General features: G+C 42.1%; 1 protein-coding gene across 1 annotated transcript in view; it reads right to left on the bottom strand.

Moving 5' to 3' along the window:
* Nucleotides 1-16303, bottom strand: part of hk1 (hexokinase 1) — a 106489-nt gene extending 90186 nt beyond the window's left edge. The window contains exons 1-2 of the mRNA XM_080205378.1: nt 15906-16303; nt 7223-7385 (exon numbers count right to left, since the gene is read on the bottom strand). Of these exons, the coding sequence (XP_080061504.1) occupies nt 7223-7385; nt 15906-15968 (226 nt within the window). The 5' untranslated portion in view covers nt 15969-16303. The remainder of the gene's footprint in view (nt 1-7222; nt 7386-15905) is intronic.
* Between the last annotated feature and the right edge of the window lie 2875 nt (nt 16304-19178).

Raw genomic sequence — 19178 nt, 5'->3', positions numbered from 1 at the left:
ATCCTTAAATATCAGAGCTACACCACCCTCCCTTACCTTCCTGTGGGTCCCTCTGAACAGTCTGTTACCCCTGGATATTTAACTCCCAGTTGTGGCCATCCTGGAACCATGGATGTCAGAGCCAACAGCGATAGTCATTAAGGCACGCTGCTTGGTTTTTCTTAGGTTCCGGGATGATGGTTGGCTTCTTGAAGCAGATAGGGACCTCAGACTACTGTAAAGAGGGATTGAAGATAGCTGTGAATACCTCCGCCAGCTAAACCATGCAGGATCTGAGTGCACATCCAGGTACCCCATCTGGGCCAGTTGCTTTCCAAGGGTTGACCTTCAAGAAAGCAGCTCTGACATCTGCAATGGTGACCCCAGATACAGGTTCATCCAGGGCTTCCAGGGTGGAGGGCATGCTTCGCTGACCCCTTGCTCAAAAAGGGCATTGAGCTCATCAGGGAGGGGTCCGTTGGAGCCGATGATTTTACAAACTTCATCTTGTACTCTGTTATGTCTTGCAGACCTTGTCATAATCGATGGGGTTCAGTGTGGCTAGCCTGGGACTCTGGCTTGGTCCGGTACTGTCTTTTGGCATCTTTGGTGGATCTCCTTAGATCGTATCTGGCTTTCTTGTGTAGATCAGGGTCGCCTGGCTTGAACATCTCAGATTGGACTTCAACAAGGCATGGATATCCCTGTTCATCCATTATTTCCAGTTGGAAAACACACAGATTTGGTTCTTTGGCACACAGTCTTCTACACACTTACTAATGAGGTCAGTTACTGTAGTGGCGTACTCGTTCAGGCTGGTCGCAGAGTTTTTAAATACTGACCAGTCCACTGACGCCAAGCAGCCCCGTAGGAGATCATCTGATTCCTCAGACCAACATTGCACGGCTCTCTTTTATGGATTCTCCCCTTTCAGTTTTTGCTTGCAAGCTGGAAGCAGGAACACTGCCTTTGTGGTCTGTGTTGGATATAGCGACTACATTCATACTAACAAGATTTGGCTGCTATATCTGCTGGCTGTCAAATCCATCAGAATCCTTAATAACTTATTTTAAGAAAGGAAAGCCCTCGTGAATTTCAAAGTTCCTGCTGCCACCACATTTGTGAATTCTTTCAGAAATGAATATTTAATAAGGGAATGATTTCAGTATACGCAAACTTTGTTATAGAGTCAGCAGCAGGGACAGTAGGGGATGGTGGGATGGGACAAATGTTCAGCAAACAAAGTTTCTTTGGGCAGCTGCTCGAGATAGCTGGCCAGGTTAAAACAGTTTAAGCACTGCCTCTGTAATTGACTTCTATGGAACTGGAAAAGGTCAGTGTCATTTATATGATGCAAGAGGCTGGCATGTCCAGGATTGGGTAAGTGATGGGCACTGTATATAGAAATAAGACAGTAAGAAGTCTCACAACACCAGGTTATAGTCCAACAGGTTCATTTGTAGTAGCTTTCGTAACTGGTTGTCTGGTGTTTGCTACAAATAAACCTGTTGGACTTTAACCTGGTGTTGAGACTTCTTACGGTGTCTACCCCAGTCCAATGCTGGCATCTCCACATCATATAGAAATAACAACAGAGCCAATGCACACCATGAGTGGATGTGGAAATTTGCCACATCCACTCAGTCCAAGAAACTTCCTTTCCGTTTTATCCATTGCATTTTGCCTTCTTTATTCTCTTGTTTTCCCTTTGCCATCTTTCCCAAACATCTCTTGCATGGAACATTATCAAATGGTTTTCATAGTGACCATATTTCCTTGAATTGTCCTCTTTTTGAAGAATTCTATAAGGACTCAAAATAACCAGAGGTGAAGTGAGAATGTATTTACACAACAAGTTATGATGATCAGGAGTTGCTTGAAAGGGTGATGGCAGCAAATTTAAAAATAATAACTTTTTAAAAATAACTTTTTGAAAGAGAATTTAAGGGGAGAAATCTGCAGGATTTACAGAAAGAGCCAGGGAGTGGGACTGATTGGACAATCCTCTGATGTAGCATCCTATGACTCTAAGGTTGTTGAATTCCATTCTATCTTTTCAAAATCCATGCTGGCTGGTCATTGATTAACTTAGTTATAACCCTTTTAGAGTGGAAATGAGTGAACAAGATCACCAGCTATTACAGCTATCTTTGACTTGTTTGCCCAAGCACAACAGGGATGTGATTAGAAGGCTAATGAGCTAAACATAGCTTTCTACCTATACAACAGAGGCAGACAGGCAATATTAGACAATCTTTAGCAAATTGGTTCACCAAACAATTCAGGCAATGCACTGTCAACCTGCTACAGCATTCAGATGGTATCAGGCTGCAGGGGTTCAGTATTTCTGTTCTCTATATAACATTGTTAACAGCAATGATGGAACCCTCTTTAAAATGAAAATATTCCAGGTTACTGAGCCAAGTGTCTAATTGATGAAACAAAACCATACCTAAATAAATGGTTGGAATTTTTCAGCTGTTTGCACCCCATCGCTGCTGCCAGTGAGAATGGAATATTTGGCACCCAGCCAAATCTCTGTTCACTGCAGCGGAGCCAAAGAATCCCAATAAATATTTGTCTTACATTCATCTGACACTATAAGTAAATCTTATAACATTTTAAAGTTTATTTATTCGTGTCACAAGTAGGCAATGAAGTTACTGTGAAAATCTTAGTTGCAATTCTGGTGCCTGTTTGGGTACACAGGGGAGAATTGAGCATGGCCAATGCACCTAACTAGCACGTCTTTCAGACTGTGGAAGGAAACTGGAGTACCCGGAGGAAACCCACATAGACACGGGGGTAACTTGGGGAAAACGTGTAGACTCTGCACAGACAATGGCCCAAGCCGGAAATTGAACCTGGGTCCCTTGCGCTGTGAGGCAGCAGTGCTAACCACTGTGCCACCCTATAAAGGTATTGGTTCACCTACAGGAATCATGTGACTATTTGCAAGTTACCCTGCAGGTGCCCCATCTGCTGAAAATGCCCACCAGGATGTCAGCAGCATTTATAATGCATTCTGCCCTTATTTGGAATGGAAGCAGGTGGCCTCTCAATGTTTGAGGGTCAATAAGTGACTTGCAGCTTGAGAGGAGCAGCAAGCTGTAATGGAGGGTAAGTAACTGAGAAGTCACTTCAATATGGAAGTGCAGTCTCACTAACAATTCAACCTACAATTGAAAAAAAAACAGCCATACTGCCACTGTGGGAGCAGGAATCCCTGTACCCCGATAGGGAGAGATGGCCTGTAGGATTGCCTGAAGTGGTAGCCCCATTTGGCCTGACACTGGGGCCCACTAACAGGCAATTAAACTGCTCTGACAGTTGAAGGATGCATATAAAATCTCTGTAAAAAGTCTGACAACACCAGGTTTTAGTCCAACCGATTTATTTGATAATAGACTCACAAGCTTTCGGGGTTAGCCCCTTCGTCAGGTGAATGGAGAGTTCTGGCCTCAGACAGAGCATATAAAGCACAGACAGTTTACAGATTACTGATTAGAATGCGAATCCTTACACCTAACCTGCTGTTCAAGACCTGAAGTGGCTGACAATGTGAGTAGAAGGAGCACTGATCACAGATTACAGAGATGTGTATTGTCTCCAGACAGTACAGTAAGTGAGGTTTTGCAAACCCAGGCAAGTCACGGGGGTTACAGATAGTGTCACTATCTGTAACCCCCGTGACTCTGTAACCTGTGATCTCTGTAACCTGTGATCAGTGCTCCTTCCACTCACACTGTCAGCCACTTCAGGTCTTGAACAGCAGGTTAGGTGTAAGGATTCACATTCTAATCAGTAATCTGTAAACTGTCTGTGCTTTATATGCTCTGTCTGAGGCCAGAACTCTCCATTCACCTGACGAAGGGGCTAACCCCGAAAGCTTGTGAGTCTATTATCAAATAAATCGGTTGGACTAAAACCTGGTGTTGTCAGACTTTTTACTGTGTTTACGCCAGTCCAACGCCGGCATACCCACATTATAAAATCTGTCGGTTAAAACCGTGTTAATACTGTTAATAACAAGTGGAATTGGTTTATGTCTCTTGAGGATGAAGGCGCTCCTAGGATTAGGTAGGGAATGGAACTGGCCATGAAGGCGCCTTTGCAAAAACATAAAGCACTGAAAACAAAGTCAGGAATCTGGCACACTGGCTGCTGTTTTCAGGTTCCAGGCCTTCCTCTCCCACCCTCAGTGGGGTCCAAAGATTCAGTCCAAACCTGGAAACAAATGCTGACAATTCACCATCTTCCGATTGCAGGACTGTCCTGATCTATTAACCCACTCAAACATATTGGATGTATTTTGGGAACAGGCCTTTGGCCATCTGAGCTTGTCAATTATCCAATTACATAGTTGAACTACACATCGCAATTCCATTTACCCAATTTACGTTCATCCCCCATAATACCCTTACCTAATAAATAATCTATCTTGCAGCAAGTTAGGCCATTTAACCCAACTTGCTGCATTTATGCTCCATACCAGTCTCCCCTTACTTCACCTCATCTGATCAACATACCATGTATTTATTTCTTACTTATGTTGTTAGCTCTAAAATGTATTGATACTATTCACCTCAGTTACTTGTAGCAGATTCCACATTTTCACCATTCCATAGGTAGAGAAGTTTCTTAATGGTAACAGCTTGTGGGATGTAGGTATGTGGAGAATGCTCAGAATCAGCTGAATGTGCAGAAAGACAGATGAGTGGATTAAGAGAGTAGAAAAGTGCTGCTAAGTAGAGTTAGATAGAAAAAGGTAGCCAAGAATGGACATTAGAAACTAAAACCTGACAACCTTAGCCAGGCAACAACTGAATGAGAAGTCAAGGTAAAAACAGAAGAGTAAGAAGAAAAAGGGTGGTTAAGTGGATAACATTGAGGCATGGACTAAGGGAGGCTTCAAGAAAACCAAAGAAGCAGCAAGGTGGTGGCCAATGGCTCAGTCAATGCTACAGTGACAGCAAACAAAATGAACTGACCTTTACAGAAGTGGCAGATGAGATGCTATCTTGGGGAGCACAGACCATTATTAACATTGACTCTGGTTCCTATCTTGTACTATCTATTTACCTCCAGTCCTGATGACAAATTGATGTTGAGCGAGCATAGAATTAAGAATAATTTATTCCTTCATGGAATATGGGCATGGACAAGGCCAGCCCTCATCACCAATCTCCAATATCATAGCTTGCTTGACCATTTGAGAGGGCACATTGCAACAATGTGTTTGGCTCTTAACTCCCCTCTGAGTGCCATGCTGTTACGTACTAAAGTCTTTCAACTGGAATTTGAATCTGCAATCTAAATGGCAAAAGTGCTTCCACCCAGCCATGGCTCACATCCAGATTGTCATTTTGTTTCAGATGCACAATGTTTCATCACAGCCACACTGTAAAAAGGTGAAACTGGAATCTTCAACTGATGAGGGAAACTAATGCTCTCCTCTTCTAGCATTTCTATCTGGCAAGTGGGCAATATTAGATTCAATGTCTTGCTTGGAATGTAGGTTAGTTCTTTCATCCTCTCATGTTACAGCTACAAAAGCTGTATCCATTCAGGGCTTATGATGTGGAGATGTCAGCATTGGGCTGGGGTAAACACAGTAAAGAGTCTCAACACCAGGTTAAAGTCCAACAGGTTTATTTGGTAGCACAAGCCACTAGCTTTCGGAGCACCGCTCCTTGATCAGGTAATTGGGAGTTCTATTAACAAACAGGACACATAAAGACGAACTCAAATTACAAAATAATGATTGGAATGCGAGCCCTATTCAGGACTACACAGCAAGCTGTGACACTTCTGTTTAAAATCCACAACTGCTTCAGTTATATAATGTTAATCTCAGCCAAAGCATCATTGAATCAGTTTGACCATTCCCTCTTGTGTCACCAACCAAATCTTGTGCTCTCTCCAATGTAATGTGAGTTTGTATTACTTTCCACTGGACACTAGGTTGAAAAACCCGCCCTCTTTGACTGCGCAGTGGCATAACTCAGGTGAATGAGAATCAAACGGAAAATTCTCCAGTAGTTGTTCTCGTATTTGATACATAAGGAAGGCGACCTTGGTTTTAGAGACTATTCATCACTGCCCCCGGACATTAGTACACGAGTTCCCCAGAGAAGGGCTCAACCATTTACAGCTGCTTTATTGCTGATTTTCTCTGTCAGTTGATAATTCCACAGTGAACAGCTCTATTCATAGCTCCTCTGAAACAATGTAAGCCAGACAACAGCTGTAACAACGTATTCAACAGTGAGTTTCTGACTTCTCAAAACCTCTCCACCATTTACAAGTCTGTTGTGTTGAATTAAACAAAACTTGGCTAAATGGATACAATATATGTATACCAACATTCAAGAAGCTCTGATGAAAGGTCATCCAAACTCAAACCGTTAGCTCTATTCTCTCTCTGCAAATACTGTCAGACCTGCTGAGATATTCGAGCACGTTCTGTTTTTGTTGACTAAGCTTAACACCATCCACCATTGATCAGTAATCTTGACAAATGCCGTGACCACCGGAGTCAAATATCCATTCCCCCCATCACTAGCACAATCGATTAGAAAAGCTGCAGCAACTCCATCCATGCACAGCACTTCCATCACCAAGATTATTTGATGGTTTATGTATACACATCATGATGAGAACATCACGTGTCACACACCATCCCAGTTTGGACATTTGTTGTTGTTTTCACATCGTTGCTGATTCAGAATCCTGGATTTCCTAATCTAACCCCAGGAGCATCTTCATCACAGTGACTCTGCACCCACTCTGTAGCTGCTAACATATTTGTCATATAAATCTCTTCCACAATGGAAATAAAAATCAGGTTGATTTGCAAACAGACAGCTGAACTTCCACCTGGATAGAAAGGTGAAACATACCCAAATTTTATTTTGTGATCTGAGGAATCATAACTTTAGTTGCAATTTAATAAAATCTGTTGTTAATTTTTTGCCACTTTTTATTTCTTATTAATGAATTAAAATCTGATTACGAAATATTAGGCCACATGGCTTAATAAAAAGATTACCCTAACACCAAAAAAAGAGTTGTGCCATTTCTAGTGGGCAAATTACAAAGAAACTGTAACAATAGAAGTGTCCTGAATGACCACAGTTCATTGTCAATTTTTCTAATATTCTTTATCTGATAAAATGAGCACACCGCTTACACTCTGGCAGAACTTACTGGCAGGATATGTCCAGTATAAAGGACATCTCACCTGTTCCATCAGGAGTTGATCGTACAAAGGTAGGCAACATTTTGAGAGTTGCTGTTGGATTAGTGTCCCGTCCTAGTCCTTTCTCCATCTCGGTCCTGAATCGTGCCATAACATCAAGTAAAGTTTCATCTGAGAGACGCGCAGCATACAGATATTTGTCGATCTGTTGAAAAAAAGTGAAATTTCTATCAAGACTTATTTCACAGCTGAGAACACTGATTGAAGAAGAGAAATTTAAAATGAAATGGTGTGCTAATCCAGTGATTTAACCTGCTATTGCAGCATGGATAACTGTTACAAATTTAGACTTGCCATAGATATCTTCATGGATTTGGCGCCATAAGATTCTCCCTGATGCAATGAGCATTTTAGATTTAGGAGTTGATTTGCACTGCCCGATTTCTATTTATACAATCACATAGTCCAGCGGCAAAGATAACATCTCAATTTTTTACTCCAATAGAATATTTATGTATTTCATATGCTTCTTCAATTTCTGAAGACACCAAGCGAACATCCGGTTATATTACGGATATTAATTCTGACAATGCTCTCCAATCTTTGTGTAACATTCATGGGCCAAGTTACTCTGCAACAGCATTCCATTTTAAATTCTTACTGCATGCTTACGTCTGTGTCTGAGATTTATTTTTCAATGCACACAGACAGAGAATGATCAAACATAATGATGGGGATTTCCTGCTCCTGTTTTTGGTGAGCAGGAGTTGAAAATTCTACGGGAGGCCCAGAACACAATTTACGCTGGAGAGATTACCTGCTGCAATGGAACTTCTGACATTCAGTGTCAGGATCCCTGTTATAATACATTAACCTCTGATTATCAGATCTCAATGCGCAATAATTTTGCCCTCTGTTACGTAATCCATACAGATTGGCATGAGGGTACTGCCACTCCATGGTTGGTGGAGGGGGGGTTTAATTTATTTTTATATTCGTATCGGCTGGCTCAGTCAGGGTCCACTCTGCCAGCGAGACCAACCCCTGCATTTTTTCCAGTTACGAGCTGAATACAGAGAAAAAAGCCATCAGGCAATCCCGTTTTTCCCACTCGCTGTGCCATCTCACCAAAGAATGGAAAAATCCAACCAATGAGTTTAAAGTATTTTTAAATGGCTGACAGTCCAAGAATTGATTATTCAATCAACTGAAAAATAACAAATATTACTCATTGCCCTCTCAACTAACTTCAGTCTCAAAAATCTTTTTTAAAAATCTGAGGAAACATAATGTGTTTTTAAGAACTCAACATCAAAAGTAACTGTTTTCCAGATCCTCTCTGTGGAGTATAGTCAAAGGATTCTGCATTGTGGAACAGCATTATTTCATCCCAACCCACAGCAATGTTTTCCAAACACACTAACATTACCATGGTGAACAGCTTTATTTGTTCACAGTATTTACTGCCCATTCGAACTGCCCTTGAGAAAGTGGTGGTGAAATTTCTTCTCGAACCTCTGCAGTCCATGAGGTGTAGGTACACCCACAATGCTATTACGGAGGCAATTCCAGGATTTTGACCTGGTGACAGCGAAGGAACAGTGACTTAGAGCAAAATTCTCTGGCCTCCCCTCAGAGTTCTTCTCGGAAGCAGGAGGTGACCCATCACTCGCTGGCAGCAGAATCCTTTAGTCCCTCTGCTGTCAATGAAAATTCCTGTTGAAGCCATCCTACACCTTGCCAGCAGGACCAGAGAATCTCACCAGCACAAACAGCCAAGAATTCAGGCCATAGTTTCAAATCAGGGTTGTTTTTGGCTTGATGGGGAACTTCCAGGTAGTGATGTCCCCATGCATTTGCTGCCCTTGCCCTTCAGATGGTAGAGGTCGTGGGTTTGGGAGATGCTGGCAAGGCGACCTAGCTGAGTTGCTGCAGTGTATCTTGTAGATGGTACATACACTGCTGACATTGTGCATCGGTGGTGACGAGAGTGAATGGGGAACAGATCAAGTGGGCTGCTTTGTCCTGGATGGTGTAGCATTTGAGTGTTGTTTGAGTTGCACCAATCCAGACAAATGGAGAGTATTTCACCTTCCACCACACTCTTGACTTGTGCCTTGTAGATGGTAGACAGGCTTGGGGGGAGTCAGGAGGTGAGTTATTTGCCACAGGATTCCTAGTCTCTGACCTGTTCTTGTAAACACAGTATTAATACAACTAGTCCAGTTCAGTTTCTGATAAATGGCAACCCCCAGGATATTAATAGTAAGGGATTCAGCAATGGTATTGCCATTGACTGTCAAGGTAAGATGGTTAGATTCTATGATTATATAAGTAGCCATTGTATTCAACCGCAATTTGTGACCTCATGGCCCGGCATTTCCCCCGCTCTACCATTACCACCAAGACAGGGACTAATCCTGGTTCAATAAAGTATGAGGAAGGAAATGCTAGGAGCAGCACCAGGCATACCTAAAATGAGATGTCAACCTGGTGTGTGAAGCCCAGGTATATCCTCTTTATAAAAAGCAGGACAACCTCACTCCAGACATTTACCACACCATCAGTCTATTTTTGACCATCAACATTGCAATGGAAGATGTCATTAACAATGCTATGAAGCAGCACTTATAGAATCTTAAAATCCCTACAGTACAGAAATAAGCCATTTGATCCCTCAAGCCTGCCCAACAATAATCCTACCCAGTCTTTATCCATGTAACCCCATGTATTTACTCTGCTAATCCCATTGACATTAAGGGGTCATTTAAGCATGGCAAATCAACCTGACTCTCACATCTTTGGACTGGGTGACACAGTGGTTAGCACTGCTGCCTCACAACTCCAGGGACCCAGCTTCAATTCCAGCCTTGGGTGACTGTATAGCATTTGCACATTCTTCCCATGCCTGCATGAGTTTCCTCCAGGTGATCTGGTTTCCACGCACACTTGAAAGATGAGCAAGTTAGGTGGATTGGCCATGCTAAATTGCCCCTTGATGTTCCAAAATGTGTAGGTTAGGGGATTAGCCATGGCAAACATATGGGCTTAATGAATAGGGTGGGAGAAGGAGCCTGAGTAGAAAGTCTGATGGAAAATTGGTGCAGACTCAAGAGTCGAATGGCCTCCTCTGCATTGTATGGATTCTGTGAAACTGGAGCACCCAAAGGAAACCCACATAGGTACGGGAGAAAGTGCAAACTCCACACAGTTATCCAAGGCCAGAACTGAACCTGGGCCCCTGTTGCTGAGAGGTAACCATTGTGTCACAATAAATAGTAATAACCTGCTCACTGACATTCAGTTTGGATTATGACAAGGTCACTCAGCTCCTGAACACATTACAGACTTGGTCTAAATGTGGACAAAAATGGTGAATTCCAGATGTGAGGTGAGAATGACTGTCCTTGACATCAAGGCAGCATCTGACCAAATGTGACATCAGAACTCAGACTTAATGGGCTCAATGGCCTCCTGCACTGCAAAGTTTCTAAGACTTCTGTGAAGGAGTCCTCGCAGAACTAGAGTCAATGGGAATCAAAGGGAAAACTGGCTAGTGTCTTGCATGAAACAAAGAAGGATGATTGTGGTTGTTGGAAGTTAATCTTATCAGTCTTGGGACTTCACTGCAAGTGTCCTTCAGGATAGTGTCTTGGGCACAATCATCTTCATTCTGCTGTTTCATTGATTACCTTGCCTCCATTAAAAGAATGGTGCTGATGACTTTCAGTTGCATTCATGACTCTTTAGCTACTGAAGCAATTACATGTCCATATGTATCAAGACCTGGACAATATTCAGGCTTGGGCTGGTAAGTGGCAAATTGCATTTGTGCTACACAGGTTCTGGCAACCAATGCAAAAAATGTGAGAGTCAGGTTGATTTGCCATGCTTAAATGACCCCTTTGTGTCAATGCGATTAGCAGAGTAGGATCTACCCAGAGTAGAACTGGGTAGGATTATTGTTGGGCAGGCTTGATGGGTCAAATGGCCTATTTCTGTACTGTAGGGATTTTAAGATTCTATAAGTGCTGCTTCATTGCATTGTTAATGATATCTTCCATTGCAATGTTGATGATCAAAAATAGACTGATGGTGTGGTAAATGTCTGGAGTGAGGTTGTCCTGCTTTTTATAAAGAGGATATACCTGGGCTTCACACAGCAGGCTGACATCTCATTTTAGGTATGCCTGGTGCTGCTCCTAGCATTTCCTCCCTCGTACTTTATTGAACCAGGGTTGGTCTCCTGTCTTGGTGGTAATGGTAGAGTGGGGGAAATGCCAGGCCACAAGGTCACAAATTGCGGCCGAATACAATTCTGCTGCTGCTGATGGCCCACAGCGCCTCACGGATGCCCAGTTTTGGTGTGCTAGATCTGTTTAAAATCTATCCCCATTTAGCATAGTGGTAGTGTCCATAACACAATGAAGGATATCCTAAATGTGAAGGTGGGACTTAGGTCTCAAGGACTGTGAGGTAGTCACTACGTCAATACTGCCATGGACAGATGCATCTACAATTGGCAAATTGGTGAGGACCAGGTGAAATAGCTTTTCCCCCCTCTGGTTGGTTTCCTTACAAAGAACAAAGAACAAAAACAGCCCAGGAAACAGGTCCTTTGGCCCAACAAGCCCACGCCGCCATTTTAACATTACCAGTCCCCCCCCTCCACCCATGACCCTTATCTATTGTTTTATGGCATTCCACATTGAGGGAAACTAATTTAGGGACAATTTATTACTTCCAATCAGCCTAATAGCACATCTTTGGAGCTGATTACCACCTGCCTTTAGCCTAGTCCAGCAGCCATGTCCTTTAGGACTCTGCAATCTTGGTCTATAGTGCTGCTACCAAGCCACACTTTGTAATAGACATCGAAACGCACACCCTTGCCACCCTCAGGAGTACTGACTCATCATTCCTTGGGACTTCATGGGGTGCAGATTCGATTCCTGAAACAACTCCATCCTGACTGTATCATTGTGCTGGGTCTATGCAGTTCCAGCTGCCAGTATCAAAGAGCAAGCACAAATGCATCAGAAATACAAGAGCCCTAACCTCCATGTTAAATAACAGTTCATCCTATCAGGCAACTAATATCAGACATAGGACCTTTGCACAAAACATCCACCCAACAAGAGATTTACATGTATTCGCTATGTCCCCCAGTGTTGAGGCACCTGCTTTGAGATATGAATTACTTATATTTCACATATTGCACAGCTTTCTATACAAATATAGCACATTTCCAGTTCTTGGAGATGGACACAAGCTGTATAAGCAAGAAAAAATACTTTTCATTGTATACTAATGCATGTGATATTAATAAATCAAATCAAATCACATACTATTACTACAGAATTCATTCTTAATAGCAATTCATGTGCTAATATAACGTAAGGCTAGAGAGGGAGAAGTATCATTGTGGCTCTGCTGAAAAGTCAATGCACAAGTGGATGCCACTGACACCAGGTTCAGCTGCGATGAATGCCACAGTTTAATAATTGCATGACCCTCACCATCTAGACTCACTCATTTTACTTACCACTTGGGTAAGGAGTGAAATGATGGCCAGTAGTTGAATAATTTGCCAGTTTTTAGGTATTTTACTGATGAGAGTCACTTATGTGATGCTGGAGAAGTTACACAGTGCTCAAGTCTGGGAGGCAGCAAACGGGCAAAAGAATTGAGGAACGTTGATCTGAGAAACTGAAGCTGAGAGCTGGGAAGAGACAGTTCCACTTCCAATGCCACTCTTAATTCCCATTTCTCAGTGATAACATTCTTGTTGCTTTGTCAGTCGACAGAGTTCTGGTTCCATTCAGAAATTAAGTTCATTACTTCACTCAAATACAGTACTAAAGGAATGTTGTATTATCGGAGTGACAGACTTCAGGTGAGTTGATGTCCATATCCTAACATACTCGACTTGCTGGACCCACCCCAATAAAAAATACCCCAAAGCACGTGATTTTCTCTGTGGGGGTACACCCATCATACTGTCCAGACCAACTCAAATTCCCTACCACCTGTCCCCTTTCCTCTACCAGCAAAAATTGGGTCTGTGGGAAATGAAGGGTGGACTTCTGCATTCGAGCCCTGCCCTATTTTTATGGTCTGCAGATGACTATACAAAAAAACCATGTGTTCACTGATGAGTAGCTCTGGGCCCCATGCAATATTGCTTGTTTTTAATTCCTTCATGACCTCATCCTTCACTGTCTCTAAACTCCTTCAACCCTCCACACTTCTGAGATTTGTGTTTCTCCAATTCTGGCATCTTGCACTTTTTATTATTTTAATCACTCCACTACTGACACTAATCCTTCAAACGCCGCAGCACCAAGCTCTTGAATTCCTTCCCTAAACCTAACCACCTTTCTCTGCCCAATTAAGACTCTCCTTCAGACTGACCTCTTTGACCAAAACTTTGGCCATCTGTGGTCTGTATAAGATTTGGTTGCATAATACTTCTTGGTACATTTTACCATGCTAAAGGTGGTATATAAATACAGTTGTTGTTCAATTAAAGATTCCATAATTAATCATACAAGTTCTCCTCATTGCAAAGATTATTTATTTCCACCTCCATAACATCAGCCAACTTTGCCACTGTCTCAGTTCATCAGCTGCTGAAACCCTCATCCATACCTGCTAATTCTAAACATCTAATGCATTCTTGGCCAGCCCACCATATTTCACCCTGCGTAATCTAGAAGCTACTCAAACCTTTGTTACTCATGTACTTACTTGCACCAAGTCCTGTTTAGTAGGTGCTCAGTGACTTACACTGACTCTTTGTTAAGCAAGATTTAAAAATTTGAACCCTTGTCTTCAAAACCCTTCATGGTCTTACCCCTATCCATGTAAATCCCATCAGCAGCACAACCCCCTGAGATAGCCACCCCCCGTTAATTCTGACATCACGAGCATCCTTGATTTTTGTCACTTAGCCACTGGTGGCCATGCCTTCAACCTTGACCCCTAAGCTATTGAATTCCCTCTTTAAACCAATACACTTATCTCTTTAAGAACGATATATTTTTCCACATTTCTGCTGACCTAGGGTGTTCTCTTTTGTTTTACATTGCCTGTGAAGCACACTGGATGTTTTATTAGGTTAAAAATACTATACAACTACATGTTCATATTGTTATTATTGTCATGTGTTCCTCATTCAATCAACACTTCAAAGGACAGAAGACCCATTCATTCATTTCTTTGCACTGCTCCTGCCATTTGGCCAACATAAGCATTTATACAAAGTACAGATTCAGATTTAAACCATCATCTTCTTGCTTTAAGCAATTAATTGCAAAAATGGTATTAAGACTTCAAAGAATAAACACAATTGTGCAGATGACCAGTATCTTGATGCATTCAGGTGCAAATAAAAAGATTAAAGTTCCAAGCAGATGAAAGGGTTTTCAGAACGTTTTTGCAGACGTCATGAGTCTAAGAAAACTGTTGCAGTTTGCTTTTATATAGGAGGGTATGGAGGGTGAACAGACACAATGCTTGAGGTCAAGCCAAATCATGTGTGTTAGTTGACCAGGCTGAACAACAAATCTGAATGCAAATCTTTCTTTAAAAGGATGGGAGTGCTGGGGAATCCTTCCACCATTTTGTAAACTGGTTTATTAAACTAAGCAATAGTTCTACCTTTGCTCTAAAGTGTCAGATTTGGATAAATGTAATTATAAACTGTGTGCTACAGCATAGTAAAAAAGGCAGGTTTGTTTTGTTCATCTTTTATAGAATGATGCATATACATTAGCTTCTTTTTAAAGGAAACTGTTTGGCCTGAAAGGGAAGGATGCAATGACCTACCTTAAAGATGACTGGCAGTGAGATAATTATTCGTTACAAAAGAGCAGGGTAAAACAGTAAGAAATATTTTTGAAAATACACAGTAACTGTTAAATGTCTCTGTTACTACAGTGGGTTTACAGTGAATCTTGTGACTGGTTTATAATATTCCCTTTTATATTTTAGCTGCAGACACTTGGTTAAAGAAATTCTTGAATAAATTATTAGAAGCTTTTCACACCCAGTTTTTACCCATTTCTACTAAAGAACCTAACTACCTAAAATGAATATGATGTACTGCTGTATGTTTTTGCCAGAGAAAATTAGCTAGTATTAATAAGTATATTGTTTCATTAATATATTAATTAATAATACATTTATAACAGTATTTGTGTACCCAGTACTGAAATGATGTTTCTTTAAAGCTTTTTAACAAGAACCCTGGAAAGGCCTGTATCTAGGACACACACACAATGGGGAATGATAAGATGGCAAAAGCCAACTAAAAAAAGTAAAGGTTTTAAATTTCAATAAATTATAACAATATTATAATCAGTGGCCCAAATTAAATAAAATACCTATAGTAAAACAAACGTAAAACAAGCCTGCAGAGTATGAATGACACCACCATATTGCTTTCAAGGACACTGCAGTAAGAGATTAAGGAAGCCATTACAAATCCTTTCAGAATTATAGTTCTAGATCACACCTCGCAAATTATAAATGTAAATGTAACACGCGAGGTCTGTTTTAAACAGCAGGCATACTTCCTCAGCTCTTTTGTACCTTGTCTCTTAATTGTTTCCTTCTAATGATGCATTTAGAGTAGATTTCATTTCAAACAGATTGCATTTTTAAAAGCATCAACAATATATGTAACAGTAACAATGAATTACATGTAAAGAAGGAGGCTCACCTTTTTGACTTGGTCAGCCTTTAATTCTGTGAAGAAATAGGCCAAAACCTGTGCAGCTATCATCCTGGCTGGAAATCAGGAAACAATTCACACACACAAGCTTCAAAGACAGTGCTGGCTGCAGCTTCAGCGAATCCTGTGTAGCTTTGTGTAAGTACACAATACTTCTGACCTCTCCTGAAGTAAATGTGCTCACTTCTCGTTTCAAAAATGAATTCTAAAATCCTACACTCATCCGGCCTTTTTCTCGTGTGCAAGTTGAGAGATGCAGCTTTTCAGCCTGGTATGGTAATGGGCTAGAACCTACCCACTTCCTGTGTTGTAATCGGTTTACTGGGGGAGCCTTTGCTGCATAAGGAAAGAAGCAGAACTCTTGAGCTCTGACTGGCTGCACCCACATTCTCCATACAGGAAGCTGTGTGGGTGTGGGGGACTCCTGGGTAGGACTAATGCATCATAGCACGCTCCTCACGTCTTCAAAATCAACGATTTGACCTCTAATTCTTGTGGAAAGAGATGCAGAGGACATTTATTCAATTTTTTTTATTTTAAAGACATTTATTCAATTTAATCATGTTCTTCAAATTAGAGAAATCAAATGAGCCAAACAGAGCCATTTATTGTAACTTTTCTATGGAAATATGGTTCTATGCGTCTGATGTCTACTTTGAACAAAATAATTTCTCAATAAATAATTTAGAATAATTTATTTATTTATTTGCTCCCTCGATCCTGATCATCCTAAAGGTATTGGCTATAATTCTGGGAGGATATTTCACTGAATATTCAGGAAGTATTATATGCCATACTGCAGTATATATTTGAGATTACAGATAATTTGCTTCACATCGCAGTGTAAAGTGCATCACAGACTCACTGATAGTACACAGCAATAAGCTACACAATGTAATTTGAGCAAAGCTCAGGTCTCACTTCACTGTCACGTGACCAGTCATGACTCCTGCCGTGCCTCTCATTGCGCCTCTCCTTTCCCCTCCCCCAAGGTCCTATAAATGCTGCACTGAACAGACACACTGGCCACAGCATTTTATCTTATCGCTGTGCCTTCCTAATGGTTGGCTTTACAGGCAAAAAATGCATTATCTTATAATGAGTAGCAATGTTAAAGCTATCTAAATTGAAAGCTGTATTTCTAATATTAATATAATGCTAGAATCATGAGAGAAAGAAATTCAACTTTTATTCCTTTCCACAGTGCCAGGAACTGACAAATTACCACAGCAACTTCTATGTATTCATGCCACAAAAAAATGGTCAGAGGATCTATGCAGCCCTGTGTTTCATCTGTCTAGACCGTGCCCCACCCCCTGTGAGGCTCTGCTGCCTGGCCCATCCAGCGTCCACCTGCCTCACCCAAAGATGAGTTCCAAAACAATTTTATATCATGGCATACCTTTATACTTTAAAATAATTTGAGGCACATCACCCATTTTCTCCAACTGAACTCACAAAAACCCTTTATTTCTAAAAACTCCTAAAAACATTGAATGCAATTTTAAACATAGAACAGTACAGCATAGTACAGGCCCTTTGGCCCTTGATGTTGTGCCAGCTTTGCCCGGAACCAAGATCAAGCTATCCCACTCCCTATCATTCTGCTGTGCTCCATGTGCCTATCCAATAACCGCTTGGAAGTTCCTAAAGTGTCTGGCTCCACTATCACAGCAGGCAGTGTATTCCACACCCCGACTACTCTCTGAGTAAAGAACCTACCTCAGGCATCCCTCCTAAATCTCCCACAATGAACCTTATAGTTATGCTCCCTAGTAACAGCTACATCCACCCGAACGTCCACTCTATCTATTCCCCTCATCATCTTATAAAGTCACCTCTCATCCTCCTCTACTCTAAAGAGAAAAGCCCCAGCTCCCTCAACCTTTCCTCATTGGACCTATCCTGGTAAATCTCCTCTGCATTCTCTCTAGTGCTTCCACATCCTTCTTATAGTGAGGTGACCAGAACTGCACACAATATTCCAAATGTGGTCTCACCAAGGTCCTGTAAAGTTGCAGCATAACCCCACGGCTCTTAGCCTCACTGTACCGCAAGCCCACGGATAACCTCACGATGCTCCACTTCTACAGCTTCCACCCTAAACACGTTAAAGAAGCCATCCGCTATGGATAAGCCCTCCTTATAGACGGGATCTGCTCAGATGAGGAGGATCACAACAGACAGCTACAGACGCCGAAAGATGTGCTCATGAGAACAGGATATGGCGCTCAACTCATTGATCGACAGTTCTGACACGCCACAGCCAAAAATCACACTGATCTCCTCAAAAGACAAACACGGGAGACGGCGGATAGACTACCCTTTGTCGTCCTGTTCTTCCCCGGAGCGGAGAGGCTATGACATCTTCTCCGGAGCCTTCAACATGTCATGAGGAAGACGAACATCTCGCCAAGGACATCCCCAAACCCCCAGTTCTTGCCTTCAAACAACTGCACAACCTCAAACAGACAATTGTCCACAGCAAACTAGCCAGCCTTCAGGAGAACAGTGACCACAGTACCACACAACCCTGCCACAGCAACCTCTGTAAGACATGCTGGATCATCGACACGGATGCCATCATCTCACGTGAGAACATCATCTATCAGGTACACGGTACATATTTTTACAATTCGGCCCATGTTGTCTATCTGATACGCTGCAGGAAAGGATGTCCCGAGGCTTGATACATTGGGGAGACCATGCAGACGCTACAACAACGGATGAATGAACACCGCTCGACAATCACCAGACAAGACTGTTCTCTTCCTGTTGGGGAACACTTCAGCGGTCATGGGCATTTGGCCTCTGATCTTAAGAACATAAGAAATAGGAGCAGGAGTAGGCCATCTAGCCCTTCGAGCCTGCCCCGCCATTCAATAAGATCATGGCGTGATCTGAAGTGGCTCAGTTCCACTTTCCCGCCTTCTCCCCATAACCCTTAATCCCCCTGCCTACCAAAAACCTATCTACCCGTGACTTAAATATATTTAGCGAGGAAGCCTCAACCACTTCAATGGGCAGAGAACTCCAGAGATTCACCACCCTTTGAGTGAAGAAGTTCCTCGTCAACTCCGTTCTAAACTGCACCCCCCCCCCCCCCTTATCTTGAGGCTGTGCCCTCTAGTCCTGCTGTCTTTTCTGAGCGGGAAGAACCTCTCCACCTCTACCCTATCCATCCCTTTCATCATCTTGTACGTCTCAATGAGATCTCCCCTCATCCTTCTAAACTCTAACGAGTACGAGCCCAGTCTGTTC

This window comes from Carcharhinus amblyrhynchos, chromosome 17 (assembly GCF_965287045.1).
Source record: "Carcharhinus amblyrhynchos chromosome 17, sCarAmb.v2.hapA, whole genome shotgun sequence".
Taxonomy (NCBI): Eukaryota; Metazoa; Chordata; class Chondrichthyes; order Carcharhiniformes; family Carcharhinidae; genus Carcharhinus; species Carcharhinus amblyrhynchos.
The sequence above is the reverse complement of the archived record's forward strand: the minus strand, read 5'-3'. Positions and strand labels throughout refer to the sequence as shown.